The sequence below is a fragment of the Myripristis murdjan genome, chromosome 9 (assembly GCF_902150065.1).
Source record: "Myripristis murdjan chromosome 9, fMyrMur1.1, whole genome shotgun sequence".
Classification (NCBI taxonomy): Eukaryota; Metazoa; Chordata; class Actinopteri; order Holocentriformes; family Holocentridae; genus Myripristis; species Myripristis murdjan.
Genome location: NC_043988.1, coordinates 16,587,072 through 16,604,801, shown reverse-complemented (window position 1 = coordinate 16,604,801; position 17,730 = coordinate 16,587,072). Strand labels below are relative to the sequence as shown.

The window sequence follows — 17,730 nt, the reverse complement described above, 5'->3', positions numbered from 1 at the left end:
GAGGCTGTGGTGAGCAGCTCCTAGACACACGGGAGCAGCACTCACTGGACAGCTCTGTGCACAGCCTTTTGCATGCACGCACACACACACACACACACACACACACACACACACACACACACACACACACACACACTTGACAGTTCTGACCATCCCCAACCCATCCTCCTTCACACATAGACACACACATGCACACATTAATTTCATAAACCACAAACACACACACCGCACACAAAAAACAAATATGCACACACAGACACAGGCATGTAGCTGCTCTTTTTTATGGAAATTTTATATCATATAATAAGCAAATCTGGATTTCCTCATTTTTCTGATTGAATTTTAGGTTAATTTTACATTTGTTAATGCATGTGCTGATCTGCACGCTGTCACATGTAATGAAGAAGCCAGAATGACACTGTGGTGTGATGTACTGTGGTTCACAGTTTGAACGCTCACATGACATCATGTTACATCATTCACACTGTGTGGCTGGGGTCTCCCTCCCCTCAATACTGGCTTGCCAAGACTGGAAAGGGCTTCCCCTTCCATGCTGTGTGTGTGTGGAGAGGGAGAGAAAGAGAGAAAAAAAATGAGAGCGAGAGAAAGAGAGGGGGTCTTTCTATGTGTGCATTTGAATTTGTATGACTGGTTTTTGCATGTTTTGTACCTGACTACAGCAAATCAATGTCTTGGAGAACAACTTTTTTTTATGTGTATTTGTGTGTGTGTGTTTTGTGTGTATATGTGTGCACACCTGAACATGTGAGTACATGCCTGTTTCTGCACATATACTCACTCTTGGCCATTTCTCCTCAGTGGCTCCTCTCTCTGCATGGATTAAATATGACAGTGCTGTTCCGGTTCGGTTGTCACGCCCATTATGATAAACCAGCTCTTTATTGGGGGCAAATTGATTTTGGGCAGAGCCTTGTTTATTAGCTGCTGTGCTGCTCAGAGCCGATCATGAGTCAGCAGATTCAGCATCTCTGCTTAAAATGTCCATCTCCTCAAGACTGAGACCAACTCATGAAATATAGAACAAGGAAAGTGCCCCTGGAAATTGAATGTTCGTTTTGAATAAAAACTGAGAGCTATACAGCCAAAGCCATTTTCCTCACATCACTCCAAATGATTAAAAGGCCTGGGAGAATGGTGAGTGAATGATTAAAGAGAGTGTGTGCTGTCAGCGTGGTGTCACCTGTTTGTCTGGGCTGGTTACGGATGTAGCAGAAGAGACATGAGTTATGGGCGCTATCTGATGAACATCTCTCTTTCTCTCTCTCCCTTTCTTTCTCTCTCTCTCTCTTTCTCTCTCCCCCATGCTCTTTTCCCTCACATGTCTTCCCTGCCCTTCTTCCCGCTTGTCCTTTTCTTTTTTTTCTGTCTGTCTCTTACCCTTCCTTCATCTCTCACAGCCTGGCCGATGATTGCCACAGCCATTGTGGGTTATCTCCTGTGGTGACTGCAGACTCAAGGGTTTACTCCCCTGCTGCATCTCCAAACCCACTGATTCCACCATTCCTGCTACCCCTCCAGCAGCTTACGTCCACCCCCTCCCCCTCCCCCCCACTCCCCCCTTCCCTCTTCCTCCTGTACTCCTACTCCTGAGTCTCCTCCAACCTCCCCGTGAAGGCCAGTGGAGCCAGAATGGAGGACACTTATGATAACAGGACTTCCCTAGTGAAGGGGGCCAAGGACATGGCCAGAGAGGCCAAGCGGCACGCGGTGAAGAAAGTCAACAAGGTGGTGGACCGCGCCACAGACGAGTACTCATCTCACCGCAACTACAGCCGCTTCCAGGATGAGGAGGACGATGACGGGGACTTCTACAGGAACCCCCCTAGGCAGGATGGAGGAAGCTACCATGACAATGAGGAAGGATCCAGTGATGCCACAGAGGGCCATGATGATGAGGATGAGATATACGAGGGCGAGTACCAGGGGATACCCTCGGCAGGAGATGGGAAGCCCAGGGAGGGCCAGGTGGCTTTGGGGCAGCCGGTGTCGGACGCCATGAGGGACCGTAAGGAGCTGGAGCAGGAGAGGCAGGCAGACGAGGAGGAGCTGGCCCAGCAGTATGAGCTGATCATCCAGGAGTGCGGTCATGGGAGGTTCCAGTGGCAGCTATTCCTGGTTCTGGGGCTTGCACTCATGTCTGATGGGGTGGAGGTGTTTGTGGTGGGCTTCGTCCTGCCTAGTGCAGAGACTGATATGTGTGTACCCAACTCCAGCTCCGGATGGCTAGGTAAGAGCCTCTGTATTTTGCATGTGAGAGTTTTGTTATCTGTGCATACATTCACATGTGCTATCATACTGATATGTGCAACTCTGGCAAACATGGCCCACCAATTCCCTCATTTCTAATGGACTAACTGTCCAGGGGAACACAGGGACCTTTTTCAGGAAACAGGAACTCTTACCCACTGGAGGAACCAGTCCGTTTTGCCCCAGGGTTTAGTTCTTGTGTTCTAAAGTGGTCAAGATGGAATTTTAACACTTAATATCCCTGACTGGTCAAACACATGGCACAAGCTATTTTTATAAACTGGAGCAAGCAACTGCAAAGCCAAATTATTAAACGATCATTCTATCAAGAGATTGTCTGGTCAGTAATTATAGAAAAATATATCACTTTTGTCTGTTTGCCAATGCATGCCATGTCACAGTGATCGCCATTGCTCTACGTAGACTACGTTTTCTCTTTTCAATTGTTGCTTTTCTACCATCCTCAATTTCGTTCTTGACCTCCACTTGTCTCCTCTCCAAAATCAAATGCAGCATAGCAGCACAGTAGTAAACAATCATGAGCATGACACCTTCTATATTTGCTGTTGTCAGTCACATGCACTATGACTAGATACCTCTTCCTTTTTATATACTGTTCTTAGGGTTGCAGGTGAAACACGAACACACAAGCGCATAGAGTAAATGTTTTGTCCTAACAACTCTCTTCAAAGACCCAGGAACCTGGTCCTGGAACTTGATGGAAAGGGGTATTTGATGAGGAAATCTGCTTGAAATCTTATCTTGAAAGATAAGGGCTGCTGTATGTGTCGCAAACTATGCATGTTGCACTTTATCACTTTATTCTATAGCTGTGTTCCACCTGGATGAGGTGTTTCGGTCCACTGATCTCTGTGTCAGGATTAAGAGGGAAGCTAGTATTCCCTGTGTGCTGTGTGTGTTGAGCAAGAGTCCCAGCAGTCCCAATGGCTGCAGGTGTATAATCCATCACCACAGTGCTGCGTACAGGGGCTGACTCACCGTGTCAGTACCAGAGTGTCGAGGACACCGAATCAGGCACAAAGCCCTTAGATACTAACTGTGCCACAGTGAGACATGACAATACATCAACTGCACTGCAACATCTCTGACACAAAATTGATACAGCGTAGCTTCCTTGGGAATGGAGGCAGTTTGAAAGTCTAAAATATTTGGATTACAGTGGGTCAACATATAATGTGAGATATTCAATATATATATATGTCTCCCTCACATCGTCAGTGTATTTAATACCACCAATCTGTCACCTCTCCCGCTCCTCCTCTCTGCTCCCATCCATCCATATATATATATACACATATACACACACACACACATATATATATATATATATATATATATATATACACATATACACATATATATATATGTGTGTGTGTGTATACACACACATACGCACACCCATATATATACAGCGATACTAACAGTGCTCACAAGATGTACACAACACCTTCATCTTCTCGTCTGTTTCCAAGTATCCATGTAAACTCTTTTCTTCCTCTCTATCCAAGCAAGGTCCTGCAGGCATTCATGCTCTATGCTCTGCTTCCCCTTGTCTGTGACTCCATCTCTCACCCCATGTCCCTCCCTCTCACCCTCCATTCTCTATATGCCTCTTTTTTCTCCCATCCTCCTCCCATTCCTCCTCTCTTCTTTGCTACTGATTGCCCTAAGGCTCCACCCTGTTGAGGTGAACATGATTTTTGTATGCGTGTGTGTGTGTGTGTATATGCGCGCACGCACGTGTGTTTATGTCACAATCTGCGCATAACCTACATGATTACTATGACCTTGTTGGTATCCATTTGGAGTTTTTAATTACACTTCATTACAGACAACAAAGAGTGAAGTGAGTTGGTGCTTTACCGGTACCATGGCAATACTATACTGCCTTGATTTGGAGAAATAAAAAAACAGAGAGGAGAAATAGTGGAGAATTACCATCTGATCTGGCCTAATATTTCATTTCTTATAACCATTTTTATATAACTTTATTTAATCAGACACACCAGAAATGTTCCTATTTTACAAAGACAGCGCTATAATAGATAGAATTCCAATCCTATCCTCCAAAAACATCACAAGTTATAAAACACAGTCCACAGCAGCTCAGTGGAAATAATCAGAAATTACACTTCACACTGTGAAAACATTTGCTTTACATGGCTTAAAAAATAGCCATTTGGAGGTTGGTTCGTTCCACCTGAGCTGTGCTCCAGTCATAGTTGCACTGCGCAGCTCCATTAATCACATAACAGGCACAGACTGAGGCAAGCTGCAAGGACTAAGCTGGGTGTAACGGGATAATGCAATATGAAAAAACACAAAGGCCTGAATGGGATGGATGACTAAAATGCTGATTAGATTACAGAATTCAATTTAGTCCTAACAGTATCCAGATCCCACAGGAATCTTTGATGGTACATGGGAATGAGGGATGAAGCATAGGGCAAGGTGGGGTTGAAATACTGTAAATTGTAATATTTGCAGTGGACAGTGGGAAACAGGTGAGTGTGGGGTGTGTGAGTGAGTGGTGGTGGTGGTGGTGGTGGGGGGCACTGGAAGATGCAATATGTGTGATGAATGGGGGAGAGGAGAGCAGGAGGGACAGCTCTGAAGCAGAGAGATTGCCAAGTTAGAGTGGAGTAATGGGGAGAGAGGTGTGGGCGGATGGGAGCAGAGAGGAGGAGCGGGAGAGGTGGCAGATTGGTGGTATTAAATACACTGACGATGTGAGGGAGACAGGCTGAGCTATCATCTTAGACGCAACAGACAAAAGGGAACGCATCAACCCTATCATTACTTATTATTTTTTTCTCTACACTGTCTTTTCGTCTGTGCGAGTACTCTCATCTCCCCCCACCCCTCCACTGGGCTCTCTTTGTTTTCTGATAACAGCCACTTCTCTTTGTACACTATCGATACTTTCCCCCTTCCATCTTCTCCTCCTCCTCCTCCTTACTTTCAACTCCCCTCTCTCTACTTCGTTCCTTTCATTTCCATTGTCCTCCATCTTTCTTTCTTCCTTTGCTTTCCAGTCCAATGCTGCCACACACCACCACCCCCACCCCTGCCCCCCCCCCCACCACCACCCCACCCCCCTCTCCCTGTCTGTGTGAGCCAGCTGGCAGGCTGTGTGGGGCTGCGTGGTCCAGGGGCAGCTGAGCATGGCTAAACTGCAGTCAGATCGCAGTGCCACTGCGGAGATTACACTACCCGAGCAGTGCAGCCCCACTTTGTGTGGGATTCTGTGTGTGTGTGTGTGTGTGCTATGAGTGAGAATGCGTGCATTTGTGAGTGGGAGGGGAAGGGGAAAGCATGTGACTGGAGTGAGTGTGTGGGTGTGTGTCTGCATGCGTGCGTGTGTGCGCGTGCACGGACCAAACCTGCTGCCACCGGCATTATCAGCTACAAGTAAAGCATGTCTAACTGCGCGCTCTTATCAAGGGTCCATAGCGTCACTATATTTCATGCAAATTATCCACAGTCTTTAATGTAATGGAGGTTGGAATCATTACTGAAGCTGAGTGAGTCATTTTAAAGCCTGCACTCCAAGCCCTACAATAAGTTACTTTCATATAGATTTCATTGAAATCCTGCCCCCACTGATATGACTTAAATATGACAAAAAGCCTCAATCTCTTTTTCTGCGGAGGTGGCAAAAGACGAAGGCATGAATCCGATCAAACTGACATGATGTAGTACAAATGTGATTACACGCTGCTCAGTGTAAAGGAGCTGGTGACAGTGGAGCATAGAGGAGAGGCAAATAAATGAGAGGGAAGCACAGAGGAGAGGAGATGGAGAGGGGGAGTGAAGAGCGGAGAAATGGAGGAATGAGATGGGAACTGAGAAATAGGAGAGAGGATGAGAAATTTAAGAGAAGTCAAACGACGAGACAGCCACAGTGCAGGGGGGTGGGGGTGGGGGGCAAAGGAAGAGGAGAGGAGGAGAGGCGATAAAATAATATCAAAGTAGCAATGAAAGGATGCGAGAAGAAACACACAAAAAAGTGAGATAGAAAGAGAGAGGAAGAGAGAAACCAAAATACGGAACAGAAAGATGTACCGCAGCTCATAACAACCAAACACTGAGCATGCATCAGGAATGCCGTTGTATGATAGTATCAGCATTATGAATAAAACAGGACGGGTGTTTTGTGCGGCGCTGAAGCAGTTTGCAGCGCTGAGAGCATCAAAGCATGAAATCAGAGAAGAGGTCGTGATGCAGCTCAGCACTCCCACGGCTCTCGGGGGGCTCCTCGGGATCTGACAGGACAAAAAACACCACGCCAGGGCCTTCCCCTTCCTCCCCTCTTGCCTCTCAATCTCTCACCCTATCTGGCAATTACTGAGCTCTCCTCCCTCATTACCTCTTTCTCTAGTTTGTCACCCTCCTTCAGTGTTTGACTCTCACTCCTGCTGGATACTGTGCCTTTTTTTTTTTTTTTTTTTTTTTTTTTACTACCACATATTTCATTTACTTGCTCTTAACTCTAATGATGTTCTCTTTCTCCTCCTGTGTTAATTTTTATTCTTTATCTTCTCTCTTTCATTTTATTCCCCTGTGACTATTTTAGCTGCACCAAAGAGGCAGAACATATTTGCAAGCTTTTATTACCAATGGATGAACTGGGATTCCACTTAAGTCTTTCTCTTGCCTCTGCAAAAACGTTTAATGATGAAACTACAGAAGCAATCATGTTCTTTTTGATACATGTGTGTCTGAGTCTGTGTGTGAGCGCTTGTGCACGCTGGGGTGTTTTTGCCTCACATCTCTGCTCAAAGACCAGCTCCTCAGAGTTTGTCCTGTGTGTTTGGAGTGTGTCTGCGATTTTGCTGAATATTTACCATTCTTGGAGATGTGTTTTGACATATCGACGGAGTGTCTTGGGGCAAAACCTTTTGCTTCTGCCTGAGAGTTCCCCTGACACACTGTCATTTTCTGATGGTGCTTTGAGTCTGGTTGCTATACGGGTCATCAAGTCTAAATTCAGCTGTATTTCACACTCTCTACTTTGGGATTGCTATACCAGCTGGCATCCTTTCAAGAAGCTGTACTTCTACACTGGGATGCCTCATGCCACTGAAAATATACACTTACGCTGCATAATGAGCCTGGCCTTTGCATTTCATCCTCCAGCAGTTTCGAGCCTAATTTTGGATCTCAAATTAATCAGAACTGAAGTGTATTGATTTCACCCTTCTCCTTGGTCTGCAGGCCTGAGAAAGGACCTACATTTATAGCCCTACTAAATCAATGAGATGACAGCAGAGAGTGATAGTACAGGGCATCAGGGTTCCTTTTAATTAAAATACTCTGGTTGAAGCTCTTGTGGTCCTCCCCTGTCATTTCCAGTCTGTTCATTATTTCTTCTTTTTCCCAGTGAGTGAAACCTTTCAGACAAAACACATCTATGTGCCTGACTGTGACTTGAGCATCAGTCTAAAGTAATGATGAAGTCAATTGTTTACAGCTGTGGGCCAGCAAATAAGAGATCAAAAATCTCATCTATTTTTATGTAGAAATTCTCTACTTTGGATGTTTTCTTGCCCTTGTGAAGTGCACATGATAACTAGCAATATGATATACAGTATGTTATAATTAGGATTACTACATTCAACAGGTAAATACTGAGACCAGACACAGACACTTTGCCAAGGGCAGCACTCACAAATCACTCAGGCACTTGAAAGGTTAATTCTTGATATGCATTGATAGAGTTATCTGATCACTGACGATTACATTTAAAATACCCATTGCTGCAAAAATTCTCAGGCTCTTTGCCAAGCTAATTACATATTTGGGTATTCAGTAAAATGGTGCAATCATCATTATTGCTGAGCCTATCTTGAACAGGTCAGTAGTTTCAGTCATATTCAAACAGCAGTAAATTCCACAACTCCTTTGAAAGAAAAAAAAATACCTGTGGTGATTCCTGTATAAGGTTTCAAATGTTGTATATATATATATAAATACATACACAAAAATGTGGCTTCCTGAACCGTCAGACTCCATCTCTGTTTCTGTTTTAATGGTGCACCGTCAATGGCTTTTCCCCAGCACATTTTGCTGTAGTGTAGCAACTACTTGGATGGCTCTGACTACAAAAGCTCTAACTGAGATATTAGTTAGCATTTCCTGAAAATCAGTGTGATTCCTAAACAGGATAAACAAAACAGAAAGACATATTCCAAGCATTAAAAATATACTGACATTTGAGCCATCATTTTCAGACAGCACTGAAAGCACCTTTTGGTCAGTTACTGATGAGATGGACTGGATGTAATGACTTAGGGTGTCTGTTCAGCTTCTGGGTTTCAGCCTGGGTTTTTCTTTTCTCCCCTTCTCACACCTCACATTTTCTGGTGCCGGGCTCTGCTGACATCATGCTCCAGGATGCCGTGCAGTAATCTGGACAGAACATCAATAAATTCATTACGTAAGCGACCGTCCTCTGGGGGCTGTAATCATTAGTCAACAGTTTTATTGCTTTATTTCCACTGTGTTAAAGTGGCTGCAATCTGCGATTCTCTTTTAGTCTGTTTTAAGGCTATACCAGCATCTTGAAGAGTTGAGTTCAAAATTGCATTACTTGTAATGAAAGTTGGATGCTAAAACAAAATGAAAAGGCCTCTGGATATTTGGATGCATGGTGTTTTAACAGGAAGCCAGTGGGCGTTTCCCTGTGCATCAAACATCTAACCACTCCTTAATGATGCAAGTGTGAACTGCTGATGGACTGAAGACTTCATTTAAATTTAGAGTTGAATTGATGGCAGCGTCAGTGGAGTATCTAGATAGCTGCCAAAATGTGACAGATAGCTGTGTTTTGACCCCTGAAGCAACAGAGTCAAACAGATATCTGTTCACGGCAGAGGAGAAGATACCTGACTGCAGACATTACAGAGAGGAAGTGCATCCTGCTATCCTTCATTGTAATGGACTCAATAGCTACATCACTCTGTGTATATGCACAGTTATGGCCACACTTATTGTAAACCAATCTTTCTGCGTGAGCACTGAGAACACAGAGGAGACTGACATCCTCTCTAAACCATTATGTGTAAATGTTTCATGTCTTATTCATATGGATGAGGACACAACAATAGTGTAAGATCATCTATGATTTTTTTTTTTTTTTTTTTTTAAACCCAGAAGATCAATAAATCATTGAGTCCCTTGTTGTTTCACAGAGTTACTTCAAAAGAGAAAAGTAGGTCCTTTTGGTTTGTTCGTCATTACAAATGCAGCCTTAGCGGTGCTCTGTTCAAACTCAACAGAAATGTATTAGAATTCAATGGAGATCCCAAGGTTTCCAAAGATACCAAACATGTCCTGATGAATTCCAGGGAACTGTGTATAAAATGATGCACTATACATCTACATATTTTCTATTGTACGTAACGGTGCAGCCATACAACAACTGCATCATGGGTTTGAATATTTCACTCAATATAAATGTTATTTTGTAATGCAACATGGGGGAAAATATTTATTTATTATGTATTATTTATTCAGGGGTTATTGGTTTATTCATGATTTATTTATTCATGGTTTTTTAGAAGGACCGATACAAACTGAGAACAGCTATCCAATGCAAGTATCATAGTGGAGCCTAATTTGCAACACCCGTCCCAAGAGGGGGTTTTGTGAAAATTAGAGATTAAAATGGTAAATGTAAATAAATGAATGAATGAATGAATGAATGAATGAATAAATAAGTAAATAAATAAATAAATAGTAATAAGAAGAAGAGAATGTAAACTGGATACAGCAACATACAATAAAACACACATTTAGCAGTGACATAACTAAAGAAAATTAGAAAAGGACATACCTTAGAGGAAATTTAAGGGGAAGTCCGAGTTCAGAGGGGGTAAGCAGCTTCTTGTAGCAGATACTTTGTGTACATGCTGGCTTTAAAAAAAAATTGCTGGCCACACATTGCCCCATACAATGTAGCCGAAAGCAGCAATGATAAGGTCCTCTCTCCAGAGCAGGATCATGATCATCAGAGAGAGGGAAATCAATGCTGTTTTGTTGGAGCATTGATCCCATTTTAGATGAGAGAGATTAAAAGAGAGCAGAGGGCCCTTTTGTGAAGTCACCCTGCATTACTGTCCACATTTGTCTCCCCATTGATCACAGCTTGTTTTCAGTCCATTCCACTCTGTATTTACTCATCAAAGTGAGAATGGGTTGGTGATATTGCTGGGCCAGAGGGTATTTCAGCTGAATTTTAGTTTCATTACCATCAGTCAGTGTTGCAGTTTTATATTTTCCAGCTGGAGTGTAGTGCTATGGATGCTATAGTTCTTGTTTGGAAATAGTACATGAAGTGCTGTCCTCTTGATCTATGAAAATTCAAAGTAAAGGTGACGGTGAACGAATTTTCTCTCTTGTCTGCAGTTTGGGGAATGCTCACATTGTGTGAGTGTGCATGCGGAGAGACAGACAGAGATAGAAAGACAAAGAGAAATATTGTTTTGACAGTAAAAGGTTTTATTGTGAGTCTAAACAGGGCATCCATCTAGTATCATTCTGCTTTATTCCCCTCACTACAATGCAATCAGCTATAAATTTAGAATTCCTTATGCAGTGACTCATTACACATAACTTCCAATTCACCGATGAACATCCAGCAGTAATGGAGGCACAAGCTTAATGTTGTCCCATACTTTACTCTGACACTTTTATACCTCACCATTTTGCCAATACTGACACAATTAGGGGCCATGAATCCTAAAACACGTCTCCGCTGAGATTTGATTTAGAGTAAAGAACACAATGGCGATGGTTAAGTAGGGGGACATATTTTCAAAATGTCACTGGCTTAAGTTCACCTTGACGTCTGTGATTTCTAGGTTCTTGAAAATGGAGAGATCATGAACATAAGAAAGGTAAATTTTTGAAGGTCATCTATTGAAAGTGCCAGTATGTCTATGTCACTATGAGAAGATCTGCTGTTCAGGGATTGAATCAGTGTGATTTCTGCTCCCGTTTAGTGGCTACTGCCAATGTGTCCTTGAGCAAAGCACTAAGCCTTACTTTAGATTGATAAGCAGTGGCAAACGGGGGAACCTAAGGCTCGATTGTACTGGGAGCATGCTCAACTCAATAAAGCTAATCCTGGAAAATAAAAGTGAAAAAAATATATTTAAAACATGTTGGCTATCCTGGTTGATGATATGACACTACAAGGACTACAGTGATTTTTTGGGGCTTTGATTTATTGGAAATTTATCCTCATTGAAAATCTGACTTAAAGATTTGTGCCAAAATCATTTCTATATCTCGCAGGTAGGCAGGCTGGATATATTGTATGCTAAATAATTGATGTATTTAGCATTTAGCATTTGAGATATTTAGGGTATTGTAAACATTTTCCAAAGTTTGTTGATGAACATTTCAGCGATCATTTTGCATCATCATTGTGCAGAATTGCAGAGGCTTGATTGAAGTGATGATCCTTTGGACTCAGCAGACAAAAATGTGGAATAAGCATGAAGTTTGATGGGGCAGAGCAACTGATAATTGGGTTTGCATGGCCCTCATCATTGCCCTGACTCAACATACAGTGCTTATTCCCTGTTTATTTATTTATTTTTTTCTATTATATTATATTTTTATATTTTTGAGTCTTAAGGTTTTACTCTTCATTTGACACTTAGCACTCTTGCATCATGCACCTTTGTTTTTTCGTTGGAAGTCCTGCTTTATTGGACAGTGACAGCAGAGAGAGACAGGAAAGACAGGAAGAGAGAGGCCCCGGCCAGAATTGAACCCAAGCCACTGCTATAAGGACAGTGGTACATGGTATGTGCTCTGCGTTGTGTGCCTTATATTGTGTGTGCATCAGACAGAACTGTCTGCTGGAGACACAGATTTGGTATCAAACCTCTTATCAGGTATTGTTTTTAAGGCCACCATCGGGGCAGAATCCAAATTTTGCTTTGTGATGCAAAGCAATGTGTATGTAGCCAAATGTTAAATCTCCCCTGTCTCTCTCCCTCTCTTTGCAGGCAGTATTGTGTACTTGGGCATGATGGCGGGGGCATTCTTCTGGGGAGGAATGGCTGACAAAGTGGGCCGCAGACAATGCCTCCTCATTTGTATGTCCACAAATGGCTTCTTTGCCTTCCTGTCGTCTTTTGTCCAGGGATACGGCCTCTTCCTCGTGTGTCGTCTCATCGCCGGCTTTGGGTAAGTCAGATGAGGCTGGGGTCGTTCGGGGGCCACTGAGGACTGTAAGGCCTCAGTTTAAATGATTTGTGAATGCCCTGTCAAATGGTTCACAGAAGCATCTAACACTGGTAATATAAAGCCAAAATGAATGTTTTCTACAGTAATGGTGCTAAATCAGGGATAATAGAGGGTTACTGTCACAGTGAAACAGCATTTTGAAAGCCTCTTCCTTCCTCAATTTGATGTATTTCATGTTGGAACAAGACACCAAGGGGAGGGATCATTCAAAAGTTTAAATCAGGGGAATATGGGGTGGGATTATAAAAAAAATCTGGCATGGATTTATTAGTTCAATTATTACATGATAAGATGATCAAGGACTCAAACATTTTAAGAGACGTGGTGCTGCTGATAGAAATAGGATCATTAAAAAAAACAAAACAAAACAACACAAAAAAACAGATATGACACTACACACACACACACACACACACACATACATACACACAAATATATATATATATATATATATATATATATATATATATATATATATATATATATATATATCACTGTTTATGTAAAACTAATGAGATTTTGGTATAGCAATACAAGATTTTATTTTATTTTATTTTATTTTATTTTATTTTTTAAATAGATGCATAGCATGGCAACGGAATTAGAAACAGTGTTTCATGTTGTTAGATATCAGTAATTAATTCTGTTGATATTCAGCAACATACAGCAGTAAACAGATACAGGTCCACTGCAGTATAATGCATCAACACTTTATCAAATGGAAGCTTTATGGCCAGCACAGTCAGGCAATACAGCGTTGCTACACCATCTATCCACGACATAGAAACATACAGTGCAGACGTAGAGGTGGTGATTGATTATGTTGTCTTCTTTGGCGGGTGTAATGCCCCCTTTTTAAGAGCTAATTTAGTAATTGCATCTGCATCCTTCTCCCCAGAGACCTTCAGAGTAATTGAAAAGGCTTTCCGAAGTGCCGTCAAGTGCTGCAGCTGTGAATCAGGGTTGACTGGCACTGAGGACATTTCCTGTGTTCTGTTTGGGGGAAAATGCTTACTTTTGCTTATTTTCTATTTTATTATTTGTCACTGTTGTGACCTTGACAATGAGCTTTCAATTTACTGTACTACAAAAAAAAAAAAAAAAAGAAAAAAAAAAAAAGAAAAGAAAAACTGTTGCCGGTATTACAGAGGAAACATACTGCATAATAGCAAACAAGGATATCCTGAATTTAAATTCTGGGCTGTTAGCCTTTAATTGCACATAACAAATTCTAGTGGCAATAACAAACTAGAGATTGGAGGTGTAACAAAGACAATGCATCCAAAAAACAAAACAAACACCAATATGTGAAGTATCATGATCACTCTCTGTCCTGATTTGGGCTCTGTCTGTCACTGACTATCCCATCCTCTCTGGCTCTTGCAGGATAGGGGGTGCCGTGCCCATTGTTTTCTCATACTTTGCAGAGGTGTTGTCCAGGGAGAAGAGGGGCGAACACCTCAGCTGGCTCTGCATGTTCTGGATGATCGGAGAGATCTATGCATCTGCCATGGCCTGGGCCATCATACCGCATTATGGTGAGTTAGATACAGTAGCAGTATAATGTGTGGGCACACGATAAAGACAGTCCCTGCACACTGTAACTTTTTTTTTTATCATTTCCTCTGAAGAGAGAGATCTCTGATTTGGCGTTGATCTTTATCAGATTTACAGTTTAATGAGTTGAACACTGATACTGATACTGTAGTGACCAACAGTGCTGTAAACATCATTGTAATCAACCAAATGGTCTTTATCCGTATTAAGGCGTATTTGATTGCTGTTTTTAAGGAGTGCTGGTATTCCAGTCCCCTTTAGTATTTTTATTCATTTTAATTTAGACGGTAGTAAAATACAGAGGGAGACAGAGTAAGGGCTTTTAACCACTTGGCTATTTCTGGGTGTTGGGTTTCCTTGTAGCTGTACCAGTCTGACAAATTCCACTAGTGATGTAAGTGCAAGTTGTGCATTTGGTAAAAGCTTAAAAAGTCTAATCAGAAACTTGGCAACAAGACTTTATGTTAAGCTTCTGAGCAACACAACAAGTAGTAGCACCGCGAGGGCTTCCTCATGGCCTTGGGTGAAGGTGCCAGTTTTCCCTGGCATGAGACTCAATGTAATTGCTCTAAGTGGCTGCAGGCTGAGAGAGAGAGAGAGAGAGAGAGAGAGGTTAAGAGATTAATGTAGGCATGGATACCGTAGAGCTGCACACACATTTAAAGGGTGAGGGTGGGCCCTGTGGGGGAGAGAGAAAGCTGTGATTTATGAGGATGCAGCGTTAGATATCAGCTCTACTCATCACGAAAAGAAAGGGAAAGAGGGGAATGAGCTCTGAGGGTGACTGCTCCCCTCCTCTCCTCTCTGTCTGTCTCCCGCTCGCGTCCCCCTTCCTCTCTAACTCACTTCTTCCCTGCTTTCTTGCCTGCTGTCCCTTCCTTTTACTGCCGCCCTTCTCCTCCTGTTTTGTACTCTCCCCATCTCCCTCTCTAACTCTGTCCTTCCTTTTATTGCCTCCTCTCTCTCTCTCTCCATTCTCTGTCTCAGTGGAGTGTTCTTCTTGATCAAGCATAATTAGGTTTTTCTCCTTGCTCTAATAGGACAAAGCTACAGCTAGAGGTGATTTATGGCCCGACCATGCTTTAGCCAACCTGTGACGTCAGTTTGTGTGTGTGTGTGTGTGTGTGTGTGTGTGTGTGTGTGTGTGTGTGTGTGTGTGTGTGTGTGGAGCTATAAGTGGCATGGATGATGTTTTACTGTGCTGGAGCCACATACAGGTCTTCTTCAAAGGAAATTGAAGGCAATAACATCTGACACTGCAGGAGGTCATTCAAGTTAACACACACACACACACACACACACACACATGCACACACACAAAGGCACAGCCATGATAAGACACACATCCAGAGTGATGGTAGATCATAGAGTTTTTGATGAAGGAAATGCCCCTTTTGTCACATGCCTCACAAAGAGTCACACACACACATACACACACACACACACACACACACACACACACACACACACGTGAAAGCCTCACAAAGCCCTGTAAAAACAGAGCAAGACTTCCTGAGAAAACTCTGCAGTTAGATTTGCTGATATCGTATTGAAGGGATGGTAGTGGCCCGTCTTTGCTCTTATTCTCTCTGACACTCACTACCACTCTGCCTCTCTTTCTAAGGGGGGAGGGGGGCGACGTGCCTCGCATACATACTCCAGCGCTTGCCGATGGTTTTTTATATTTCCCCCAAAGTACCGCAGTGCCCATCACCACCAACGGCACATCGATGTGTGAGGGAACAGTGGCTAAAGCCTCCTGCTGAGATACCTTTATGCCTGTGCGTGAAGATGCCAGTGAAAGACCATGATACATGTGCCTCAGTGTTGGTGTTTAATACACCATTAAAGTTCTCGTTTATCTTCTCCACTTGCTGACTTCTAATGTCTCCCAAAGCCCCCCTGCCAGACTCACAGCTGGAGCCCCGAGGAGGCACAGATCCTCATCACACTGATGGCAGAGCTAGACGAGTTCACTCGCCGCCACACAAGCCCACTGCTTGAACAACCCAGTTCAACATGACTCTGATCTATGGATTATTTATTTAATGACTTTTTTTTTTTTTTATTTCACCTATATTTAACTACGTAAAAGTTGCAAAATTTCTTTTGCAATGGAGAAGGTGCCATAAAAGATGAATGCAAAAAAAAAAATGTTAAGCATAAAAGACATATGGGTTCAAAATATACCTGATTAAAAACCTCATATAGTCATAAAAATAAATACATGAAAATTACACACAGGGCATTACAGCATTTTAATATTCAAATTATCTTTGTCGTTCTTGTGAAATTTCTTTTAAGTTGGGAAAACATTTTATAGTAAATGCATATCCTTTAGACCTGTTCTTGTATTTTCCTTTGTTGATTTTGACACAGTAAAACAGACAGAGACATGAGAGAGACATGCAAGGGCACATCCATGGACTTTCCATTCACGAGTGTGAGCTGCTCAAAGTAGAGAAAAAGAGGGGAGAGAGAAAGAGAATCTTTTTTTCCCATTTCCAGTCTTTTCCCTTCCCTTCATTTCAGACTTTCTTTAAGAGCTACTTTCTCAAGATTGTGAGGAACCGATTATTTATTTATTTACTCTTTAATTAGTCTGCATAGTCCAAGGCTTTTTGTCCGTTACTGAGTAGTTTCAAAGAAATTGCTGAGGGTTAAATCATCTGTCTGTCTTCCTGTCTTCTCTCTGTCTGTCTATCTGTCTAGTCGAGTCTAGTCTTTCAGGCCTGAGAGTTGTGTAGCACTGCTGACTCAGTCATCCATACACTCAGTCAATTATGTACATAATCCCTGTAATGAGATTTCCAATGGCATCAGTAAAACACTAACCCTGAGGGGCAGAGAGCCATGCTACATTCCTGTGGAAAAGACAATCACAGCAGATCATCTCTTTCCTGCTTTCTCTTACTTTGCATCTCTCTCTCTCTCTCTCTCTCTCTCTCTCTCTCTCTCTCTCTCTCTCTCTCTCTTTCTCTCAGGGAACAGGGAAATACATAAAAGGACTAAGAGAAATCAGGGTATATACAAACAGGCGAGTCAACACCCCCAAAAAGAATTATTCATGCTGCCCAGTGAAGAACTGGAGGGAGCCTCATGTATTCTCCCACATAGCAAGGATTATGCTGTTACTCAGCACATAAAGTGAACATCGAAACTGGCAAATCCATATTTAAACATTATATAAAAACATCCCATCTTTACCATTTATCACATGATAGCTGCAGTGCATGCACAGGGGATACACATATCATCTTCTATGCAAACAAATGTGCAACCACCACAGCAAATGCAAAGAGTAGACAAGTAATATGGTTTGGTTTGCAGAGCACATTGGTCTCTAGGATCATACATTTTGCACCACTTACGACCCCTCCCCCCTCCCCCCAACATACTTGTTTTTAGTGGTTGATAAGCATTGCTATCAAAGCGCTGTTTCAATATGCTGTTAGATTAATTCCCAGCAGCCGTTTTCTGGCATAACCATTAGTATGAACACCCCCCACCCCCCACCCCTCCTCACCTCCCACGGCTGTTGTGGATAATGGTGTTATTCCCTCAGAGCAGCTCCACAAGGCACGATCTGACGAGAGACGTGGGAGGTCACGACTGACACGA

At 42.6% G+C, this 17,730-nt stretch overlaps 1 protein-coding gene across 1 annotated transcript in view; it reads left to right on the top strand.

Annotated features, from left to right (window-relative positions):
* The first annotated feature begins 1,606 nt into the window (after window positions 1–1,606).
* Window positions 1,607–17,730, top strand: part of sv2ca (synaptic vesicle glycoprotein 2Ca) — a 28,797-nt gene continuing 12,673 nt past the window's right edge. Inside the window, exons 1-3 of the mRNA XM_030061072.1 lie at window positions 1,607–2,248; window positions 12,312–12,492; window positions 13,939–14,090. Of these exons, the coding sequence (XP_029916932.1) occupies window positions 1,651–2,248; window positions 12,312–12,492; window positions 13,939–14,090 (931 nt within the window). The 5' untranslated portion in view covers window positions 1,607–1,650. The remainder of the gene's footprint in view (window positions 2,249–12,311; window positions 12,493–13,938; window positions 14,091–17,730) is intronic.